The 23,104-nt window shown below is 47.4% G+C and overlaps 1 protein-coding gene across 2 annotated transcripts in view; it reads right to left on the bottom strand.

Annotated features, from left to right (window-relative positions):
• GALNT15 (polypeptide N-acetylgalactosaminyltransferase 15) overlaps positions 1-23,104 on the bottom strand; it is a 38,040-nt gene that overhangs the window by 3,030 nt on the left and 11,906 nt on the right. Inside the window, exons 2-8 of one of the 2 annotated variants that reach the window (XM_061193689.1) lie at positions 17,689-17,855; positions 16,086-16,290; positions 12,189-12,356; positions 6,695-6,839; positions 5,207-5,401; positions 4,341-4,472; positions 3,865-3,969 (exon numbers count right to left, since the gene is read on the bottom strand). In XM_061193689.1, coding sequence (XP_061049672.1) covers positions 3,865-3,969; positions 4,341-4,472; positions 5,207-5,401; positions 6,695-6,839; positions 12,189-12,356; positions 16,086-16,290; positions 17,689-17,855 — 1,117 coding nt within the window. The remainder of the gene's footprint in view (positions 1-3,864; positions 3,970-4,340; positions 4,473-5,206; positions 5,402-6,694; positions 6,840-12,188; positions 12,357-16,085; positions 16,291-17,688; positions 17,856-23,104) is intronic. The other variant, XM_061193690.1, reaches the window with a different exon arrangement.

Here is a 23,104-nt window from a genome sequence, read left to right as displayed (position 1 = left end):
ATCCTCTCCAAAGCTGGAGGTAAAGGAAGGAGAGCTCACTGCAATAGGGCTGAGGTCTGGGGGCAATCTTCAGATCCTGCTGGGGTCAGCAAGACCCTATCTCATAGTCAAGTCCACAAATATGACGCTGGACTAGCCCTGGCCTCTGAAATCTCCACATTCCATCTACTTTTGCATTCATATTTATACATTCTGGCAAGTTCCTCCATTATTCTATTTACTGTATCATAGGTGAGGCCATAAAGGATGCTGTGTGTTTTGTGAGGGTACAGTTGGAAGGGCAGATGAGGAAACTCCTGAGGCCCGAGTTGATGTCTTTCTGGAGACATCTGTGCTGGCCCTGCAAGTAATTTTCCTGCTGTCTTTTGTATCTGCTGACTCTCACTCATGGTTTTCATTTCCTCCTGGGTTCCATAGGACTGGATCGTGCATTCCTTTGCAGAGGGGCTTTAGCTGCAGGAAGCTCGTGGGGCCAGGTTGGAAACACATCCTGATAAAACCATATTCCTTTTGTTCCTGCCAAATGCAGCCTGAACTAATTTTTACGCTAACTTTGTGGCTGGGAGATGGGGTTGGCTTCACGGGCATGTGACCTGCGTAACTGCAGGGGCCTCATGCTTAGAAAGGTTTAATGTTCTTGGTCTAATATATTTGGTTTAATGCTGATACTGTCTGGGAATTCTTAATAATTGTTGAGTGATAGGTCTCACCGTCTTCATTTGCACTGAGCACAACAAGTTAGGTAGCCAATCCCACCTTAGGATTCCCAGACAACACAGTTCCTATAAATTTGAACCCTAAACCCACGTTGGACACAAGCTTGTGGTTAAAAATTTTCAGGGAAGGGTCATCTTCTCTGACGCAAAGACCTGTCTACAGACATGCTTCCTTGTCATCTTCCGGTAGCAGTAGGTAGTCTTTTCTAGTCCAGGTTTTCACAGATAGGTTACTCTGTGAAGGTCAAAGCTGGCTTTGTATGGGCGTCCCATTTCCAACCCCTCATCTCTCATGGGCTGAAGATTGGCTTTCGTCACTATCTCCTGCCTGGAACCAACGCCTCTGGGTTCCTGAGGTTTGACAGAAACTGTCCCCTTCACCCTGCAGGAGAGCTTGGCCATGGCCCTATGACTCTATTTCAGTTGCCTCTGGATTCGGGGTCCCTGGAGATTTCCCTTTGTTATAAACTTAGTTACTTATGCATAAAAGAGGGTGTTTCTTCTTATTTTTTTATATGGCATATGGTGCTTTCAGCTTAGCAAGTTCACAATTTTTCTGGATACAGAAGCCCTTGCTAATCCCCACCTCCCCACCAAGAATATAAATAAATAAATAAATCCAAAAGCTAACATTCTTTTTGCACCATTATCCCCAGTTGCAGATGAGGAAACCAAGACTCAGAGAGGTGAAGAAGCCTGCCTGATGTCACACAGCTAGAAGATGAGCTATTTCCACCATCACAGAGCTTTCTCTCTGTCCTCCTGTGCCAGGTGTGAGTGCCTATTGGGGTGTTCTAGAACATTGGTAAAGGGCAAAACTGAAAGGGGACAAATGGATACTGAGCACTTGCTTCCCCAGGTGTCCTCCAGGCCCAGGGCCTTCCCCTGGGGTCCCAGAGCCTCACCAGTCCTGCCTGCAGGGCTGGACCCTCCAAGACTTGTTCTGCCTTTCGCCCCAGGCTCTTGGGGCCTCACCTGGCTCATTTGATCAATATCTCCAGGAAGTTACACTTTGTTGTTTGTTTTTTAATACAGGCCTTTGGGGTAGGAAGGCTTACGCAAAGACCCCGTCACAGGCTGAAAAGAGAGAGGTTTGGGGGGCGGGCTAGACTTTCCAGGTTGTCATCCAAGTTGTGATAAGAAGTGGACGCACCAACCTTCATCCAGCGTCATGGGGACGTCCCACGACCTGGGCAGTTATTCCTGAGATGGAAATTTGAAGAGAAGAAATACCCTAACATAGAAGGAGACCTTCCTGGTATCCAAGGAACCCACATGATGCTGGAAGGACCCTCTGTCTCTAGATTCTTCCCCTGACTCAGTGTGGATTTCAGACCTGATTCAGGTCCCTTCTGGCCTTATGTACCCACGAGCAGGGCCTCTGGCTCAAGGAGAGACTCTCCCTGTGGTCAGTGCCTGCCAGTCACTTTCAGTGCCACCCTTTGGGCCATAAACTTTTGTTGCCACAGGGCAACCCCGCCCTTCCTTTGTACCGAAGGGTCCAGCCACGCTGCAGAGTGAGGCCCCGGGAAATCCGTGGAGTTGGTCTCCAGTGAGCCCCAGGAGAGCACATGTGCTCTTTCCCTCCCATCCCCAGGGGCGTTTGTACCCTCTGCCTTCCTCCTGACCATGCAGTGGAAGCCTTTCTCCCTGTGGAAGGAGTTTCACAAACCACATTGCTCTGTGTGTGGGAAACGTTCCGAATGAGGCCACAGCTCTGAAACCCGATGACCCCATCTGTGTGTAAGGTCTCCTCTAGCAAGTGAGGCAGAGGGTCACCAGAGGCCATAAGCCTTGTCTACCCAAACCCAGCCCTCTCCCCGCTTCACACACACACACACACACACACACACACCCCAGGCTCCTGTGATGCCCTAAAGTTCCCCCTCTGGCCCAGAAGTATTGGCCCCCATAGATCCCTATTAAATGCCTGAAAGACACAGCATATCTACTCTGGGCAGGACTCACCATCAGAAGCCTGGAGTCTTAGGACCACAGTCACGAGTTATGGGTTTGAGGCACTGCTGCAAATGGGGAACATTTTCCGGGGTCCCCTCGATTCCTCAGTGTTTTTGTACCTAGAGTGCCCGCTCGGTGAGCCACTTTCTCCATCTCTGGTTCTAGTTGGCTAATGATCTTGAGCTGCTCCAGATGTTTCAGAAAGGTGCCCTGGTGGAAATTTGCCTGCACACAGGTTTTCTTTGACCTCTGATTATAGATTTTTAATTTAAATGGGGAGCTTTTCCATTTTGTAAATAAGTTAATTTGCACCATTTTTTTAGATTCCACATATAAGAGATATCTTATGATATTTGTCTTTCTCTGTCTGACTTACTTCACTTAGTATATTTACGGAACAGAAACAAACTCAGAGATAGAAAACAAACTTATGGTTACCAAAGGGGAAAGGGGGGGAGGGATAAATTAGGAGTTTGGGAATAGCAGATACAAACTACTATATATAAAATAGATAAACAACAAGGTCCTATTGTATAGCACAGGGAACTATATTCAATATCCAGTAATAAGGTATAATGGAAAAGAATCTGAGAAAGATTATATATATATTTATATATGTATAACTGAATCACTGTGCTGTACACCAGAAACTAACACAACATTGTAAATCAACTATACTTCGATTAAAAAAAAAAGAAAAGAAAAAAATGGGGATCTTTTCCATAAACTCTGGATTTCCAGTGTCTTTTAAATTTGTGGATGACCTTGTAATACTGGATCCGCTTTCATACAAAACAAAAGACATTTACTGAGGCTGGGGCAGGCGCTCCTCTGTGACCACAGCCTCCACCCAGCTCCCCGTGTTTATTTCCTTTATCCACTTAAACCCTGGAGACACACCTGAGTTTGAAGCCCCTGGGCTAGCCACTCTCCAAGCCTCAGTTTCCTCATCTGTCAGATGAAAATATTGGCTAAACAGCCTCGCCATGTCCCTCGAGCTCAGATGCTCATATTCTCTGATGGGTCCACCTTTGGGCTTGGGGCTGGGGCAGGTTGGGGAATGGGTCATCAGAGTGGGGGACCATGCACAGTCAAGGGACATGGGACCACTGAAAGGAGATGCCCCAAAGGGAAGAGAGGGCCATCCCAGCAAAGACCCCTTGCAGGTCTGAGAACACTGACCACCCACCTGCTGCTGCTGGCTGTCACTGCAAGGAGCTAGCATCATGGCACAGCCCAGGATGTCCCCTTCTGCCTGGCAGTCTGCACAGAAGCCAAGTCCGGTGTTGTGGAGCTGTAAGCAACGTTCACACAGAAGTGAATCCTGCCCTCTGCTGCAAAGACGCTCTCTGTCGGCCACTCCTTCACTCTCTGCAGTGTAGCTCAAGGTCCCATGCTCAGGTCATAAAAATGATCGAGGTCAAGCTGAAGCCAGTGAGCCTAAGGACAGGCCTCCTGAAGGAGGGAGCAGCACCTGCCCTGGTGAGGGGCCCTGGGACGGGTTATGGGGCAGCCCAGCCACCCCCCCCCGCAAGGAGGCCCTGCTGAGCTGGGACTGGGTGGCCGGGGTCATGGAAGAGCATCCGAACTTCAGTTCCTATCTTGGGAGACCGCCCAGCCCCTTCTCTTCCTCTCTCTCTGCACTTTGTTTTTATCATGCCTTGCCTTTCCAGAGAACCTGGGCCTGCGTTCGGATGGGTACAGCTCGGGATAGATGTTGGCCAGAAACCAGTGGAAGGTCCGACAGCCCAGCCTCCTTTGCAGCTGCTGGCGTTCAGTGCAGTCCGGCTTCCCAGCCTGGGGAGGAGAGAGACACAGGCGGCAGGACGGAGAAAGCTGGTTTTACATCACAGTTCATGTGCTGGGAGGCACAGAGGTGTCTGGGAGCAAGCTGAAGGAGGGGGACAGCAAACCTCACTGTGAACCACGTCCCACATTAAATAGCATTTACGTGTCACGCCATCAGAACGGCGCTGAGTGGTAGTGGACCAGGTGAAAATGCACTGTTTGCAGACATTTCATTAAATGTGTAAAATGTTTATTTTTCTGTGCCTTTTTGGGGATGTCCTTTATGTTTATTTTTTATAATAAAAAATACTTATATTTGTTTCACATCTTGGGTAATTTTACACAACATTGTAAATCAATGTTATATTTGTTTCACGTCTTGGGTAATTTCACAGCCTTGAGCACTTTGCCTGGGATGAAAGGGCCCTCGGAGACCCACTGCAGTGCTCACTCCCCACCCAGACTCTCCTCTGGCCACGGGATGAAGGATCACACCCCTTAAATGTGATGACACAACCCCTACAGACATCAGGGGGTTCCAGGCCATGATGCCCCTGGGAGACGCTGGAAGAGACAGAGGACAACCCCGCCAGGTAGAGGAGCCACTTGACAGGGACCACTCGTGGAAGTACTAGCCAGAAGCTTCTGTCTGCCCTTCCAGGCGGGAGGGGAGGTGGTCCTGCGCAACCTGCACCTGGTGGCCCTGGGTGGGCACAGAAGACCCTGCCGGGCTCTCCTCTTACCTTGCTCAAGGAGAAGGCCTCTGGGCTGTGCCTGTAGAAGGTTTCTTTGAACGCGCCCAGCCAGGTCTCAGCAATGCGAACCTTGTTCCGCAGGGTGGCCTCCCAGTCAAGAGGGGAGTGGGCATCCTGATTTCGGTAGACGTGCCCCACCCGAGAGCAGGGAAGGATTTCGACGGAGCCCCCACAGAGCCAGGTCTGCAGTGAAAGGAGAAGATCAACACCTCTGTACGCCTCTCCAGCAACGTGGGGAGTGAGGGGCTGGCAAAATGCACCGGAAATCATGAGCACAAAAGAGAAAGATGGTTCTGGTTCTCAGGATGGAGCAGAGTTTCCAGATCTGAGGGTTCTGGGCTGGGGAGGGACAAGGTCGGGAGAATGAGGGCGGTTGTCCTGGGTCAGAACCCGTGGTGTGAGGGGCTCACACCCCTGCCACTACCTGTGGTTCCCCACCCCCACTGAAACACGTGACCAGATTCAGCACTTAAAGGATGCTGCCATGCCGTGAGCGTCTGGATTCTCCCAAGGCTGCTTCCTCGGGGAAGAGGGTATCCCTAGAGGCCAGGGAATTTCTAAAAGCTTGTGAAGTCTCCTGCTGCAAAGGCACCAGAAGCCATCTGTGTGGAGGTCAAAGCAAGCTTTCCTCAAACAGAGTCTTTCTACTTCTGGAAATTTCTCTACTCTCCACTCACTCCCTCCTACTCCCAAATGCCTGAAGTTCATTTGACAGGAAGCCTTTTATTCCTCACTTGGGAATAAAGAGGAAAGTGAAAACATGCCTAGGATAGGCAGTACATGAACCAAAACACACCAAGAACCCACACCGATGGGGTTCCCAAACTGGGTGCCAAGGGTGCTGCAGCAAACTCAAAAGGCCACGTGGGATATTTTCAATGTTCAGGAGAAACATAGTGACATCTGTGTTCTGAAAAGTACAAGTTCAAGGCAATTCATGGTTTCAACCTTAGATCACTGCCCTTTTAATGATATATGTCTTTGTTGGGTTGGGTTTTCAGTGGTTACTGTGATGAAAAAGCAAGCATCAGGCTAAAAATCAACATGGAACAGGAAATGAGGGTGGCGGGTCCAATCTGATTCCAAGGTTTGAGAAACTGTCTGGCGCCCAGTGGGTGCTAAGCTGTTCGGACAAATACTTATTAAGTTGTTTGGACCAAACTACCCAATGCACAGAACTGCTTGGTATTTGCTTTGGCCAATGGGTGCTGTGAAAACTATCAAGATGCTAACGGTGCCGGGAATGGAGAACGTACAGGAAGCTTTGCACTCAGGTGGAGATGACTGAAAACTTGCCCTTTCCTAAGGGCAGGTTTGGCAGGAGAGTTCAGGAAGGAGGCTGGGGTGAAATCAAGGAAGATGAAAAGGGGGAGAAATGAGGGTTTGACAAACTATGTATAATGACTTTGTAATTTGCCCGAAGCCTTATCCCTGACCTCCAAGCTGTGACTGGACACAGGGCTCCAAAGAACCCACCTGGGCCTCCCTTGGCCCAGGAAGTACCTTGAGAGACAGTTCGAGGTTTTCGCCACCCCTCAGTGACATGAGAGGGTCATACGCTCCAGTGTTTTGGAAGTAATGTCTGTCCATGGCCACGACCCCGCCGGGCACCACAGGGCTCCTGGAGAGAGAAGGTGAGACTATGTAGAGAAGGTTCAGAACCTGGATCATCTGGGGAGCGGTGGGGGGATGGCAGGTAGGGGGCGCTCCAGTGGCCCAGAGAGAGGATTCAGGGCTCAGACCGATCTCAAGACTGGAGCCAAGCAAGCATGTCAGAAATCCCAGTATTTCATGAAAAGAGAGCTCTGGTTGCCTGGGCCTTTTACACCCCATCCTCCAGTACTGCTCCTTTAGGGAGAGGCCCCGCTGGCGAGATTTTGGGAAGAAGACCTTGGTTAAATAAGATGCCCTAAGGCCGACAGCACCAGGCATGGACCAAGGGAACAGGCAGTCCTCTTTCTTTCTTCAACCCTGACCTCACCCTCTTGTTTGCTTTGTGACCATTCACCCCCTCCCCAATTCTAAGATGAATCCCCCAGGGATTCTGAAAGTAGATAGGTCCCCACCTGCTCTGGGGGAAATACACATGACTTAAAAACACAGAAAGCTGGAATCCCAAGTGAGGGAATGAAGATGACAACAACATCCCTCAGAAGGGTTTAACTGGGGAGGATAGAGCCAGAGGCTTTTGAACAACAATCTCTTTATTCAAAAGAGAACAAATTTTCATTGTTGTTGTATTTGGGGGTTTTTTGGTTTTTTAAAAAATTTTATTTTTTTATTTTTTTATACAGCAGGTTCTTATGTTATCCATTTTATACATATTAGTGTATACATGTCAATCCCAATCTCCCAATCCATCACACCACCACCCGCCTCCCCACGACTTTCCCCCCTTGGTGTCCATACGTTTGTTCTCTACATCTGTGTCTCTATGTCTGCCCTGCAAACCGGTTCATCTGTACCATTTTTCTAGGTTCCACATATATGCGTTAATATACAATATTTGTTTTTCTCTTTCTGACTTACTTCACTCTGTATGACAGTCTCTAGATCCATCCACATCTCTAAAAATGACCCAATTTCGTTCCTTTTTATGGCTGAGTAATACTCCACTGTATATATGTACCACATCTTCTTTATCCATTCATCTGTCAATGGGCATTTAGGTTGCTTCCATGACCTGGCTATTGTAAATAGAGCTGCAATGAACATTGAGGTGCATGTGTCTTTTTGAATTATGGTTTTCTCTGGGTATATGCCCAGTAGTGGGATTGCTGGGTCATATGGTAGTTCTATTTTTAGTTTTTTAAGGAACCTCCATATGAGAACAAATTTTAATGCAGCCAAACTCTGGGTATGCCTCAAGGAGTGAATGACTCAGAGTTCAGATTTTTTTTTAATTACTAAGAAAATAGTCTTACATTAACAAAACTACTGACCTTTAGGTTATTAAAAATACTAAGTTATACCACAATACTAAAAACCAGTAGCGTAGTTATTACTTGATACAATTTCCAATTCTACCACTCACAATTTGTAAGATCTTGGATGAGAGAGATAACCTGTCTGGTCTCAATTTCCTTACCTCTAATCGGGTACAGTAATAGTGTTTTATAATAGGGTTTTGTGGTGATTAAAAGAAATGTCATGTAAAGCACATGTGCATGCCAAAATCCAAAGATCTCTGAAAATCAAGTGCTTTTTCATGACGCATCTGGCAGTAAACCATGTCCTGAACTGACATGGGTATCTGGGGATGACAGACTGTATTTAAAACTTGTATTTAAAACACAGCAGAGGGGACTTCCCTGGTGGCGTAGTGGTTAAGAATACACCTGCCAGTGCAGGGGACACGGGTTCGAGCCCTGGTCCAGGAAGATCCCACGTGCTGTGGAGTAACTAAGCCCGTGTGCCACCACTACTGAGCCTGTGCTCTAGAGCCCACGAGCCACAACTACTGAGCCCATGCACTGCAACTACTGAAGCCGGTGTGCCTAGAGCCTGTGCTCTGCAACAAGAGAAGCCACCACAATGAGAAGCCTGTGCACCGCAACGAAGAGTAGCTCCCACTCACCACAACTAGAGAAAGCCCACGCACAGCAACGAAGACCAATGCAACCAAAAATAAATAAACAAGTAAATAAATTTAAAAAAAAAACAAAAAAACACAGCAGATCAGAGCCGTGAAGAGCGTTGTGTCAGGAGGCTGGCCATAAGGGTTTTAACCCTGGATCTACCTCTTAACAACCTTATGGATTGATGCCTGGGGTCAAAGTGCCTTTGCTTCAGGTTGGGTAAAGGTCCTCTGAGAAGGCTGCTCTCTTCAGTAGAATCCCTTTGCTTCGACTGGAGCAGAATAAATTGTCCCCTCAAGCGAGCACCCCTCTTAACTCCCTGTGGGCCCCTCTGTCCGGTACCCCTCATACTGCTGACTGATCTACTACTCTCCCCACACCATAAATCGAAGAGGTCTGGAAACCTCTCTTTCAATTCTTTGTGTCCACAGCCCTTAGCAGAGTGTCTGTCATGAAACAGGTGCTCAGAAGAGGCTGATGGACCAGTAAAGAGGTTAGAAAGCATTCAAAGCTCTCTGCAGTTTCAGGCTGCATACTTATGATGGAAGGAGGTGAAATCTATCTGGCTCTGCACCCTGACCCCTCATAGTTGCATCTTAATACCTTGAAACTTCCCCATTGGGTATACAAGGCCCAAGGTTGGTATTGGCCTGTTACAGACTGAATGTATGTGTCCCTCCCAAATTCACATGGCAAAGCCCTAACTCCCAGTGTATATTGTATTTGGAGATGGGGTCTCTGAGGAAGTAATTAAGGATACATGAGGTCATAAGGGGGAATCCTTGATCTGATAGACTTGGTGCCCTTAGGAGAGGAAGAGACCCCAGGGCGCCCTCTCTGTCATGTGGGGACACAGGGAGAGGTGGCTGTGTGCAAGTCAGGAAGAGAAGTCTCACCAAAAATCAAATTGGCCAGAAACTTGATCTTGGGCTTCTACCCTCCAGGACTGTGAGAAAATAAATTTAATGTGGGTTAAGCCACCCAACATGCAGTATTTTCTTATGACCACTGAGCTGACGACAACATGGCCCAAGAGCCAAGAACGAAGACACCAGACTCTGAGCTTTAAAGTTTGAATGACAAAGCCGCCGCCTATGCCTAAGATGAGGGATCAGCCTCACAGAGCCAGTATTTTCTATGTCCAAACTAGAGAAGATCCTCCACCCTGAGGAGAGGAGAGCCCGTGGGGAGACCAAGAGACAAAGATGCAGGTAGATCCCTGAGAAGGACCTCGTGTCCACCTTTACATCTTCGGGGTTAATTCCTGGAAGAGGAGGATCCCGTGCTTGTTGTTTGGGAATCAGAGAGCAGGGGGCATGTTGCCCACCTCCCATCTGGCTGCCCTGGGAGTTCAGGAACCCCCTGACCACCTTCGGTCCCAGGAGACGGGTCTAGATGGTACCCTGGGGACCCATGCAGAAGGTCATGGGGGCCGTGGGGATCCAGGCAGAAGGTGGTGGGTGTAGTTCCATGGAGGCCCCTGGACCATCAGCACACCAGCGTGTGCTGTGCCTTGGGGGCCAGGAGAAGATGTGGGACTTCAGCAGATGCCACGTGGAAGGTGCAGGCCACTGGGGACAGCGTGCCAGCCCAGCATCAGAGGACACGGCCAGTGAAGGTGCATCCTGGTGAACACCGACGCAGGACAGCTAAAGCCCGAGGTGGGGCACTCCCTCCCCACCCACCTCTCCGACAGAAGCCTGGAGCTCAAAATCAACCCCAGGGGGACGGGAGGGTGGAGAAGCATGGATGACAGATTTAAAGATGAGATGACTAAGCTATCACTGAATTTGTCTAATTTGTCTGGAAGGTCTCTGCCATTAGGAAGCAGGGGTCAAGATAGAAATTGCCTAAGTCCAGTTAGTAGAAAACAAAAAGAAATATTTTTTGCGTATCTAAGCTCATGGTTTATCACGTGTCAGCTGTTAGAGTTGCACATCCTCGGGCAGACCCTTGGAAGTCCTGTTTGTGCCTAATGCCTTCACTTCGTGTCCCTGGCCTAGGCACTTGGAAACAACTTGGGTAATTGCTTGGCACTGGACAGGTCAGCTGTGGCAGATTCCTTATCCCACAGGCTCTTCTTACAACATGACATTGACATTGACCCCCCTGAGAGGTGGGTCCACGTCTCCTTCCTGTGAACCTGGGTGGGCCTGTGACTTTGGAGGAAGTGACCTTAGGTGACTTCTGAGACTTAGTTATAAAAGGGGATACATACTCTAAGACATCACAGTAAGTGAGAGAAGACACATAAAGGTTACCTATTGTACGATTCCATTGATATGAAATACCCAGAATTGATAAATCCATAGAGACAGACAGTAGATTGGGCATTGCCAGAGGCTGGGGAAAGGGGACAGCTGGAGACACTAAGTAAGGGATTTTCCTTTGAAATAATGGAAATGTTTTGGAACTAAAAAGAGGTGGTGGTTGCCCAATATTGTGAATGTACTGAATGCTACTGAATTGTTCACTTTGAAACGGTTCGTTTTATGTTATATGAATTTCACCTCAATAAATTATTTTTTTAATTGGTAGGGGGATACAGCTTGCTTTGCCTGGCTCTTTTGGATACTTGCTCTCCGAAACCAGTGCCAGGGTGTAGGAAACCCCAACTAACCTGCCTGCAGTGACTTCATGGAGAGAATGGGGAAGAAGCTCCCGCTGGGTCCCAGCGACGGCCAGCATCAAACTCCAGGGGATTCCTGCCCAGAGCTGTTGAGTCATTTCCAGCCAGTCTAGTCTAGTAAAGGATAGTCCTGCTGAGGCCCCAGACACCATGGAGCAGAGACAGCCAACGCCAATGCTCCCTTTCAGAATTCACAACCCAGAGTCCATGCTCTTAATAAAACAGCTGTTTCATGCCTTTACGTTTGGATGGTTTGTTATAAAGCAGAAGATATCTAGAACATTGACTTAAATAGAATAGTTGTCCAAAGACCAAACGCATGAGAAGCAAACCATAAAGTTGGACATATTTTGAGACTTATGGTGTCCTAGCATTCATCCGGCTGAATTCTTCCTTTTTACCAAGAAAGCACCCCAGGCAGGGAAACTCCAGTGTTACCCGGTAAGACAGGGCTGGGTTGAGGCCCCAGACAAGGTGCTTCCACTTTCCACTCCAGTATCTGGAAGCTTCGCTGGACTCCACTCATATAACAGTGTAAGAATAATAACACCTATAGCTGCGTGTCTGGCACTTTCTGAATGTTTTTGATATATTAGCTCATTCAAACCTCACAACAACCCTATAAGGTAAGTACCGTGACTATCCCCAATTTACTGATTAAGTAACTTGCTAGGAAACTAGAACCAGGATTAGCCCAGGCAGCCTGGTGCTGAGTCCACCCTGAGGCAGTAAAAGCAAAGCAGGCTGAGTGAAGGAGCCTCACCTGATGGGGCTGATGGAGGACAGGAGGGCCTTCCTCTCTCGCTCCGGCAAAGGCTCCCAGTGGAAATCCAGTTTCCAGTCCAATACCCCACGCTGCAGGTCCTTGGAGGGGTAATACTGGAAAGTCTTCCAGTCAATCACGTCTAGGACTGGAGACACCACCCTGCTCCTGGAAAGAATCATGGAATCAGATAAGGGATACACACCCTTCACTTGCTGGGGGACAGAAACGTAATCCAGACACATGCTGCCCAATATGGCAGTCACCAGCCACACGCGGTTACTGGGCACCTAAAATAGCATCTGTCCGAACTGAGATGTGGTGTAAGTGTAAAACATGCACTGCATTTAGAAGACTTAGTTTGAAAAAAAAAGATGTACAAATCTCAGATTACATATTGAAATGATAATATTTTGGACATATTGGGTTTACTAAAATATTTTGTTAAAATTAATTTCATCTGTCTCTTTTTCTTTTGTAATGGGACCACTAGAAATGTTTAAATTCTATCTGTGGCTCATGTTCTATTTCTCCTGAACAGTACTCTCCTAGAAAATATATTTTTCCATAAGGAATCGGGGGCCCATTTCATTAAAAAGCATGCCTGCCCTTTTCTTTAAAAACCTCTCAGGATAAAACTGAGAGACAGGGGAATAGGGACCTAGGCTCAGCTCTGCCACTAATGTGCTGTATGATCTTAAAATAGCTGTTGCACCTCTCTGGGCCTCAGCTGCCTCATTCATAAAATGGGAGGTTGAACTACTTCTCACAAAGGCCTTTCTCAGCTGTAATGCTTTAGGACTGTGGCTCTTGACTTCTTTGGGGGTCTTTGATCCCTTTGAGAATCAGGGGAAATCTATGGACCCCTCCCCAGAAAAATAATCGTACGCACATATACAAAATATCGTGCACAGCTGCAGAGGGTTCATGGGCCCCTGCTCTAGGGTCTAGTTCTTGTTCCTCCCTGGATCATAAAACTTCATTGGCTTGAGGAATCAGGATTGTCAAGCCCCAAAAGGGTCCTCATTGTTAGTGTGTGTGTGTATGAGTACGTGGTGTCTCTCAGCAAAGTCGTGAGTCTAGGTTGATTTGCTCATTTACTGTTGCTGTTGGTAATTGTATTTTATCCCAATTTTTTTGCACAGCCTGGGATTACGTGACCTCAGAGAGGGTGATGTGGGAAATTGGTACAGGTTGGAAACTCTGCCTTTTAATTAAACAAGTAATCACTTAGGTGTACCAGGAGCTGCCCTCTACCTAGTCAGTATCTCACTCACATTTTTTTTCTGGCCTCTCACAATAGTTTCTTCTAAAATCCGTACCATGGAATGAATCAGGCCTGAACTCAGGGGTGGCTGGAAGTTACCAGTCTAAGAAAAGGAAGATTCCTGGAAAAGAGATGCCAGCCATGGCATCTGTTTATACTGTTTATACTCCCATCAATTTCCATCCACCTCAGAGACAGCCAGGGCTGGCACGAGCCCAGCCCATATGGAGAGGGCCAGGGTGATCCTGGGATTCAATGATCTGCTTTAATCTGTGGCCTCAAGTGACTGGCCTTGGCATGAAGAGTCATGGGGTTTATATTTACAGCAAGGATCTTGATATGCTTTTCCTGTGCTTTTCACATTGTTCCCTCTGGAAGGTAAGGGGAACTTAATCTCTCTGGCCTCCACTATTTTGGGGCACCTCACGTTGACCTAGGAAAAGTGAGAAGCAAGGTCAAGGAATAAAGGAGGGCACCCTCCCAAGTCTCCACTTACTGTGGAATGAGCTGAGCAGACGAGATGTATTTGGCTACTGGCAAAGCATTTTGTGGAATTTCAGAATCAAGAGCCGGGGAAGCTGTGTGGCTGAATTCTAAAGAACCCCATCAAGTTTGTGCCATCTTAGTAATGGTAACAGGACAAGAAAGGAAACTGCGTTCAAGCGTCCACACAATCAATTCGTCCCAGACCTTTGAGCTGTGTCCTTCTTGATAAAAGGTGTACATCCCTTTTCATCAGCAAACGATCACCCTAAAATTCATCAAATTTCTCTTTTTACTCTGTCTTGCTGGAGGCTCAGTCATACGTAAAACTCACTTCTAATAACTGTATTATCCCTGATGTCTTTCTTTTCTTTTTAAACTTAAATTTGCCAGATTTCCCTGTATGTTTTATTTTTTAAAATAAATTTATTTATTTATTTATTTTGGGCTGTGTTGGGTCTTTGTTGCTGCATGCGGGCTTTCTCTAGTTGGGGTGAGCAGGGGCTACTCTTCGTTGCAGTGCGCGGGCTTCTCATTGCGGTGGCTTCTCTTGTTGCGGAGCACGGGCTCTAGGTGCGCAGACTTCAGTAGTTGTGGCACGCGGGCTTGGTAGCTGTGGCTCGGGGGCTCTAGAGCGCAGGCTCAGTAGTTGTGGTGCATGGGCTTAGTTACCCCACGACATGTGGGATCTTCCCAGACCCGGGCTCGAACCGGTATCCCTGCATTGGCAGGCGGGTTCTTAACCACTGCGCCACCAGGGAAGTCCCTATCCCCGATTTCTAACACTATCTTTTCCTTTCTGAAATCTCCTTTCCCTTCTATTTTAGCCAGATACATAAGTGATTCATCATAAGTCTCTTTGAGTACATTTTGGATAGAGATAAAGAATAAAATGTCAATGAATGAAGTGAAAGATGTTTCCTTGTTTTGGTTTTCATTCCCATGGACCATAGCGGTTGCCCAACCAGGGCTGAATTAGGAAGTAACTACAGTCTAGGGACTCGAAAAAAGGTGGTTAAAAAAAAAATCTTATATTTAGCTTTGTGTTTCGAATCTACAGATGTAGCTGGTGTTCTTGGACTTCACTTAAAACAAAATAGCAAAGCTTCCCTGTCTGACTTGGAAGGAGCTAGGAGAGGGCTCACTCCATCATCCTGTCACTTGTGAACTGAGTTTTAACTCTCAAGCAGACACGAGATCGATCCTCTCTTAAGCCTTTCTAAGCTCCAGGAGGTCAAGCGTTTGGGTTTCAATGGAGCCATCAACAAACACCAGCTAACTGAAATATGTGAGGTCAACCAAGGCACCACTGTCCAGAGAGCCAAAAGCTACCTGCAGTTGCAAACTTACCCACCAAACTTTTTACCGCAAGGAAGAATGAACCCTAGTTCATCTCACCCCTCTTTATTTTCCCCAGGCCTGGATATTCCTCCAGCTCTACAATGTGTAAAGTCATTTTGGAAGTTCACGCAAATTCTCCGTGTTTATGAGAAGTACCTTATACTGAGAAGCAAAAAGCTCTGAATTCCCTCTTCCCAGAGCTCTGCTGCTCAGGTGCGACCCCAAGACTGACACTGGCCCTTCCAGGGCTCTGCTGCTGAGGGGTGTGGAGAAGGACAGAGGCTGGAGAGTTTCCTGTGGGCATCAGACAGGAGGAAGGCTGCTGCCTCTGCAGGGCTGGAGGCATCTTGATCCCCTCGCTGCTCTACACACACACACACACACACACACACACACACACAGGATTCCTCAGACTGCCTTCCATCATTTACGCCCTCGAATGGAGGTGCTCTGTTCCCTGCCCCACCTTGCTTCTCCCTATGGAGCAGGCCCAGCCCCGGATGAGAACTAAGTAACCTTAAGAACTAGGTGTTCCTAAGACAGGAGCCCAGACCAGTCTTCAAGTGGGAAACAGCTCTTGAGCCTCTTGACAGCCTCTGGAGCCAGCAATACCTCTAAAGGGGTGTTGCCCATTTCCCCTTGGAAATTTTCCTTTTTCTCTGGCCATGACTCTTACTCCTTGGCTTGGCTGCTAGAGCTGGCAGTCAGCACAGGCAGCGGTGGGCGCGTGTTCTCCGAGTGGCTGAGGCTGTGGACTGTTTCTCCCTCTCCCACCTCCTGCTCTGCAGCCCCCGGGGGTGAGTTACCTGTCACCAGCTATTCTGGCCAGGAGGGGCTCCAGCCAGCCCGGGTGGCACTCGCAGTGGGCGTCCATGAAGACCAGCACGTCCCCGGTGGCCCTGGCGGCCCCCAGCATCCGGGCCCTGGTGGCGCCCAGCCTCCTGTTGCTCCTGAGTAACTTCACCCCCTCCAGCCGGGCCACATACTCGCTGAGAGCCGACTTGAGCTGTCCTGGAATCGACAGGGCAGTGGGGTCACAGATGCCGCAGCCCGCGAGATTGCGATGACCATCACTAGGATCATTGTCAGTCTATCTTGGGAGCTGTGGTGAGCACAGGAGTCCCGAGCAGCACGGACATTGTGGTGGTTGTTAAGGTGTAAAATGCTTCGTTAGTTTCGGTGGGTCAGGATTCTCTCCAGTAAACACCAAAAGAAATGGTGTCGTAAAACTAAGAGAGGAGAGAACTCGCTCACATTCTCTAAATGCAGCAATGAGGTTGAAGCAGATACTGCTGGTGCCCTACTCAGAAGCCCTGAGATCCTTTTTACTGATTTGGTTTGCTTTGCATGTGCCCAGCTGCTGTGGGTTGGCTGCTAAAGGCAATCAGCAGCCTTCCCTGGAGATGTGCCCTAGAGTACTGGAACCACCTCTCCTGCGAGTGGCAGGGAGTCATGCAGAATGATACCCCTCACCCCAGGTGCCAGAGTCAATGACCCACCATTGCCGGGGTACCAAGCCCGCTCCCTTGCCTCAAGGCAAGACAGATGCTGAGGTGCAGTTTACACTGCAGAGCTCCCCCTGGGATCAGGCTGTGGCTGAACTTCATCTGACACCACATCTAAGTTCAGCTCCTTCCTCTGCCTCTCCTGCTTTCCCCACTCCCCTACAGTGTTACCCTGAGAGCACCGCCCCTGCCAAATCACATGCACATGATTCCCCATCTCAGGCTCTGCTTCTAGGGTACCTGACCTAAGACACAGTGGTCAAGGAAGTCAAAGACAGAGGGTCCATTGCATGTGACTGCCAGTAGGTCATTGGTGGCACTGGCCAAAGCGGTCTCACTGCAGTGGTAGCAGTGACTGGGCAATGCAGTGGGTCGAAGAGAAAATGGGAGGTAAGAAATTGAGACCAAAAGTCTAAACATTCTTTTAGGAATGACAATCTATAGAGTTGACAGGATGAGACAAGCTTGTTAGGCTTTGTATTCAAGATCAGAAACGCTATGTGTATGGGCATGCTGAGTGCACCCAGATAAGCAAACTAGTGGAGACAGAAAGAACAATGTATAGTCGTTCCTCAGTATCTGGGAGAGGGGATTGGTTCCAGGACCCCCCATAGATACCAAAATCTGCAGATGCTCAAGTGCCTTATACAAAAGGACAGTGCAGTCAGCCCTTTGTATCTGAGGGTTCTGTATCTGAGGATTCAACCAGCAGAATACATCTTTGGTATTCACAGAGAAGCAGTGCCCCTGGGGCTCTTCACTAATGAGTTATCTGCGCCTGCATCCCATCTGCAGGTCTGCTTTGGGGAACCTTGCCTGCACAGGTTCCAAACCCCAGTCTGTGCACGGGAACCCCCCAGGGTCCAGGCCCTCCCCAGGGAACCTGGAGGAAGCCCATGGGCACCTTGCTGGCTGAGGTCGTCCACCAGGATGATCTCCTTCAGGTAGGCCCTGGGCGCTGTGTCCAGGATGCTATGCACGGTTCTCAGGAGGGTGGACCAGACCTCGTCGTGGAAACAGAGGATGACGCTGGCTGTGGGCAGGCTGTCTCTGGGATGCTGCTGCAGACACCTGCAGGGAAGAGAAGCAGGGTGCTGTGGGGAACAGCAGGCCCTGGCTGGGGCTTCTTCAGCCAATGGCTGTCCTCCCAACTCACCAGCTCTCTCTGAGTTTTCTCAGAATTTCCACATAAAGAGAACCCATTACACCCTAACAGAAGTGCTGTCCACTATCTCCCAGGACTCGGGTTCCGAGAGCTTCTTTACAGTGTTAACCCATGCCTCTCCCGTAGCAGTTGAGAGGTATTACCACCATTCTCAGCAGATGACTGTCCTAATCTGTAAAGTGGGAATGAATGACAATATTACCAACCTCTTAGAGCTGTTGTGAGGCTTAAACAGGACGAGGTACATAGTAAGTGTCCTGTGAACATGAAAGATCATCCGTTTAGGAGCAGGGACACTATTTTCTTTATTTTTGTATTCCTATAATCTAGTACAGCATCTGACACATAATACATGTTAATCAATATTTCAATCTATGTGTGTCCTTTGCCCTTAAGTGGGTCTCTTGTAGGCAGCATACTGTAGGTTCTTGTTTTTTTTAATCCAGTCTGCCACTCTGTGTCTTTTTTTTTTTTTCCACTCTGTGTCTTTTGATTGAAGCATTTAATCCATTGACATTTAAGGTAATTATTCATAGATATGTATTTATTGCCAATTTTAACCTTGTTTTCCCATTGATTTTAAATTTCTTCTTTGTCCCTTTCTTTTTCTTTTTCCTTTTCTGGTTTGATGATTTTCTTTGTATTATGCTTATGTTCTTTTCTTTTTGGTTTTTGTGACTATATTGTATATTCTTGATTTGTGGTTACTCTGTTTTTCAAGTATGTTAACTCATCTATATCTAATTGCTTTAGACTGGTAGTCATATAGACTCAAACATATTCTAGGAAAAAAAACTATATTTCTTTACTCTCCTCCTTCATATTTTATGATTTTGATGATTTTATGATTTTACATCTTCATTTTCATTCTTTTGCTGTTCATTGTGGTTATTATTGCTTTAACAGAAAATTTTTAATTTTTAAAAGATCTGTGTACTGGCTTATTTAAGTGATTTACTTTCCAACTGTGATTTTCTCTTTCCTATAGATTCTTACTTCTTTTCTATTTAGAGAAGACCTTTCAATATTTCCTTTAGGATAAGTTTAGTATTGCTGTATTCTTTTAGTTTTTGCTTGCCTGAGAAATTCTTTCTCTCTCTTTCTATTCTAAATGATAATATTGCTGGGAAGAGTATCCTAGGTTACAGATTTTTCCCTTTGAGGACTCTGAATAATCTTGCCACTCCCTTCTGGCCTGCAACATTTCTGTAGAGAAATCAACTGACAGCCTTATGCGGGTTCCCTTGTAAGGAACTCTTTGCTTTTCTCTTGCTGCCTTTAGAATCCTCTCTTTATCTTTTTTTTTTTTAATTAATTAATTAATTAATTAATTTTTGGCTGTGTTGGGTCTTCGTTTCTGTGCGAGGGCTTTATCTAGTTGCGCGAGCGGGGGCCACTCCTCATCGCGGTGCGCGGGCCTCTCACTGTCGCGGCCTCTCTTGTTGCGGAGCACAGGCTCCAGACGTGCAGGCTCAGTAGTTGTGGCTCACCGGCCCAGTTGCTCCGCGGCATGTGGGATCTTCCCAGACCAGGGCTCGAACCCGTGTCCCCTGCATTGGCAGGCAGATTCTCAACCACTGCGCCACCAGGGAAGCCCCTCTCTTTATCTTTTATCTTTTAACTTGTGGGGCGGTGTGGTGCATGGTGTGGCCTCTGCCCAGAGGCTGTCAGGTCCCACTTTCCTCTCCAGGTGAATGGGATGCTCTATATTTGTTGTGCAGCGGGTGTGTTGAGATCTGAGCGAATCCACAGTGGAATGAATTCTAATAACAATCTGATCCATGGGGCAGTGTGTGGCTCACATTGTCCACAAAAGGCACTTTCCTAAAATGCACTTCCAGAGTGCTCCTGTCTAGGTTGCAGCTGCTGAAACCACTGGTCCCTCCTCAGAGGAGTATTTGCATTTGAACTGGGGTTGTCTCAAGGACCTCAAACTTCCAGCATCCAAAGGCCTCTGTGCTGGTGGGACGGCACACGGAGGGATGACCAGAGGAGGCTGGCCCTGCTCGGGGGAGATGCCACCTGAAGGGTCAGCCCGAGCTGCTCACCAGCTGGACATCCCTCTGTCGGGTGCATCCCAGCCAAAGCTGGAGCTCTCAACACTCTGGAAACCTGCCTGTGACTCTCTGGGCAAAATCCTATGTGGTGGGGGATTGATACTAGGTAAGTGCTTTAATTTAATGGTAAAACAGAAATCTTAGACAATTAAACAAAAAAGCGCATGAACATCTCATAAGGTAGCTGTGACAATTGTCTTATTGTTTCTGTATTTATACACTATTTCTTTTCATAAAGTATTTAAAGTCACTCTCAAGAAATATGTACCATAAAATAATGGTAAAAGAAAAAATAAGGCTGAAAAGTCAAGAGTAGGGAAATAGAAGTAAGAGTGTGTGGACAAAGAATGTCGCCTGCCATTCCAGTAAAAAAAAAAAAGAATGTTGTAGCCCTCAAGCCAACAGCCAGTGCTTCCCTCACCCACAGTGCACCCTGAGGGGATTCAGGATGCAGAAAAAGAGGATACTTAAGATACCTATCTAAGGAATAATTTCAATGAGCCCAGGCTTTTGCATCTTCCCTTACATAGAAAAGCACTAAAATCATTAACTTGAGATATCTGTGTTTTGTAATTAGCAGTTATCTTTTGATGTTCAACTCCATGGTTTGTTTGTTTGTTTTCAGCAAAACCTCCTATATATCCTCCCCTACCTCTTTGGAGCAGTTCCTCAGAGCTATTTGAGAGCCTGTCTCCCGGGCTATGGTCCTCAGTAAGGTTCCCAAATAAAACATAGCTGGCAACTCTTAGGTTGTGCATTTTTCTTTAGCTGACAAGTAGAAAGTCAACATCTGGAGAAAGAACATACATTCATAGGTCAAAAGGGCCTTGGTATTTCTAGAGAGAAGTTAAAATTTGACTCTGAACTTCCTGGTAGCCAAAGTAAAATGGGAGGTTTATTCTGCAATAGAATTGTTACCATCAGAAAAGTTACATACCAGATATTTTAGGGAAAGCAATGTTCTTTCTAGACTGTTTTTTTTTTTTTTTTACAATTTATAACTTTTTCATTTGAAATCATTTAAGACTCAAAAGAAGTTGCAAAAATAGTACAGAGAGTTCCCATGTTATCTTCACCCAGCTTCGCCGAGTGATCCACAACGGTCCAAACCAGGAATCTGACATTGTTCAATACTATTAACTCAAATACAGACCTCATTTAGATTTCACTAGTTTTTACACCTAGCACTAATTTCTAAAAGAAATTCCTATGGACTTTAGAAAGAAGTCCCTCAAGAGATGACAGTGTCCTTAGAAGCATCCCTAAGATGAATAAAATAATGAACTATACTATACATGAACCTTTACAGCTTGATTTCAGGGATGGTCAAATAACACATCCAAAGTGGAATCAGTTCCCATGAAGTTTTGGGGCGATAACGGAGAAGCCCCAGTGCACGCTGCACTCTCAGCTGAGTCTTCGACCCCCTCTACCCTCCCTCTCTCCCACCCCACAGCCCCTCCTCTCACCCCAGGCCCTGGTGGAGCTTTCCTCCTGCAGTCTACCCGAGTTCGAGAAGTTCCACTCTGCCCCCAGAACTGCTCTAGATCTGCTCACAAACAAACAGGTTCAAATTTTCCTTTGTGTGTTCTCCATTTCCTGTGTGGTTGTACGTATTGGCAGATCCAGGGGTTCTAGAGATGGGGACCTCCAATGGCTGTTGAAAAGAAATCTTGCCTCGGTGGACTCACTGAGTACAGAAAAACCCAAAAACATTACTTGGGCGATTGCTCGGAGGCTGGCTGTTTTCCAAATCAGACAGCAGAGGAGTTTGGGGACAAGGAGGCCTGCATATGGGATTCCCATGGGTGCAGATTCAGAGGGACTGAAGTTCATCACCTCAGGGCAGAACACAGCCATACCTTCCCCGGGGCCTGGCCCCTTCTCCACCCCAATCTATAGCATATGTGGACAGGAAACAACACTTCTGTGTGTGTGTGTCTGTGTGTCTGTGTGTCTGCGTGTCTTTGTCTGTGTGCACGCATGTGTCCTTGTAGAATGGTGGTCAAAAGAGCTTGGACTTTGGAATCAGACAAATTTTGATTTGAATCTCCCCCCTGCTGCTCCCTGAGTTTCTTTGGGTAATATACTCAATATTTATCAGCCTTAGTTTCCTCATCTGAAGAATAAGGATAATAATATTTACCCCTTGGACTTATTGTGAGAATCTAAGAATAATTCTATGCACCTGATAGACGGTGGCTCTTTTATAGCTATCTCGGAAAAAGACAGGACGTAATGAGCATGTGTCCCGTATTTATGATAGTCTTTGTAAGATGCAGCTATCTTTCAACAATCACTCCACAGGATAGCATGAGACGCTTCTGAATGGTTTCAGAAATTTGGATTTCCTCCTCTGCCTGCTGGGCACGCCCACAGCACCCACTTCAAAGCTTCTGTAAGAAACAAGTGCCTGGCACAGGGTCTGGCGTGCAGCAGGAACCCCATCCCCAGAAGAGATCTGATTGCAGCTCCAGCTCCTGAAAATCTCACTCCTCAAAGTCAGGAGACGGGGGAGCTTCCTGCTGGGCTACAGAGCTCGGGACCCTGGGCAACCGACTTTCTCTCCTTGGTCTCACAGGTCATTCTCTGCAGAGATGATTCAGCTGTGGACGTGGGAGCCCCGCTACTTCCTAGCTGTGCAAATGACCCTGGACAAGTAACGTGGCTTCCTGGGGCCTTGGTTTCTGCAGGCGGGTGACAGTAGCCCCCGTGTTGCAGGGCTGCTGTGAAGATGAGATGGCTTTTTCACGAAGCACTAAGAACGGTGCTGGCACCGAGCACTGTGTAAGTATTCGCTGCCATGATCAGAGAATGTATTATCACTGCAGGATGGATCACGAAGGCTCTTCCAGCCTTGAAATTCTGTGTTCCTGACTCTTCTTTGCATAGGAGAGGGGGAAGGGAAGGGGACAAACCAGGGGAGCAGGGGTTTCAAAGAGAATCTCATAGGACTCCCCTCTTCTCCCTCCACTAGGGTTTTCTAGGTTTTATGCATAGATAGAACTGTGTTCTCTCTTCCTGGTGAGAGAGGTGGGTGAAGAGATGACAGGCAAGGCTGGGATGAGCAAAATAGGCTGCGAGGACTTTGAAAGGCA

The sequence above is a fragment of the Eubalaena glacialis genome, chromosome 6 (assembly GCF_028564815.1).
Source record: "Eubalaena glacialis isolate mEubGla1 chromosome 6, mEubGla1.1.hap2.+ XY, whole genome shotgun sequence".
Lineage (NCBI taxonomy): Eukaryota > Metazoa > Chordata > Mammalia > Artiodactyla > Balaenidae > Eubalaena > Eubalaena glacialis.
This window is presented reverse-complemented; position numbering and strand designations above follow the sequence as displayed.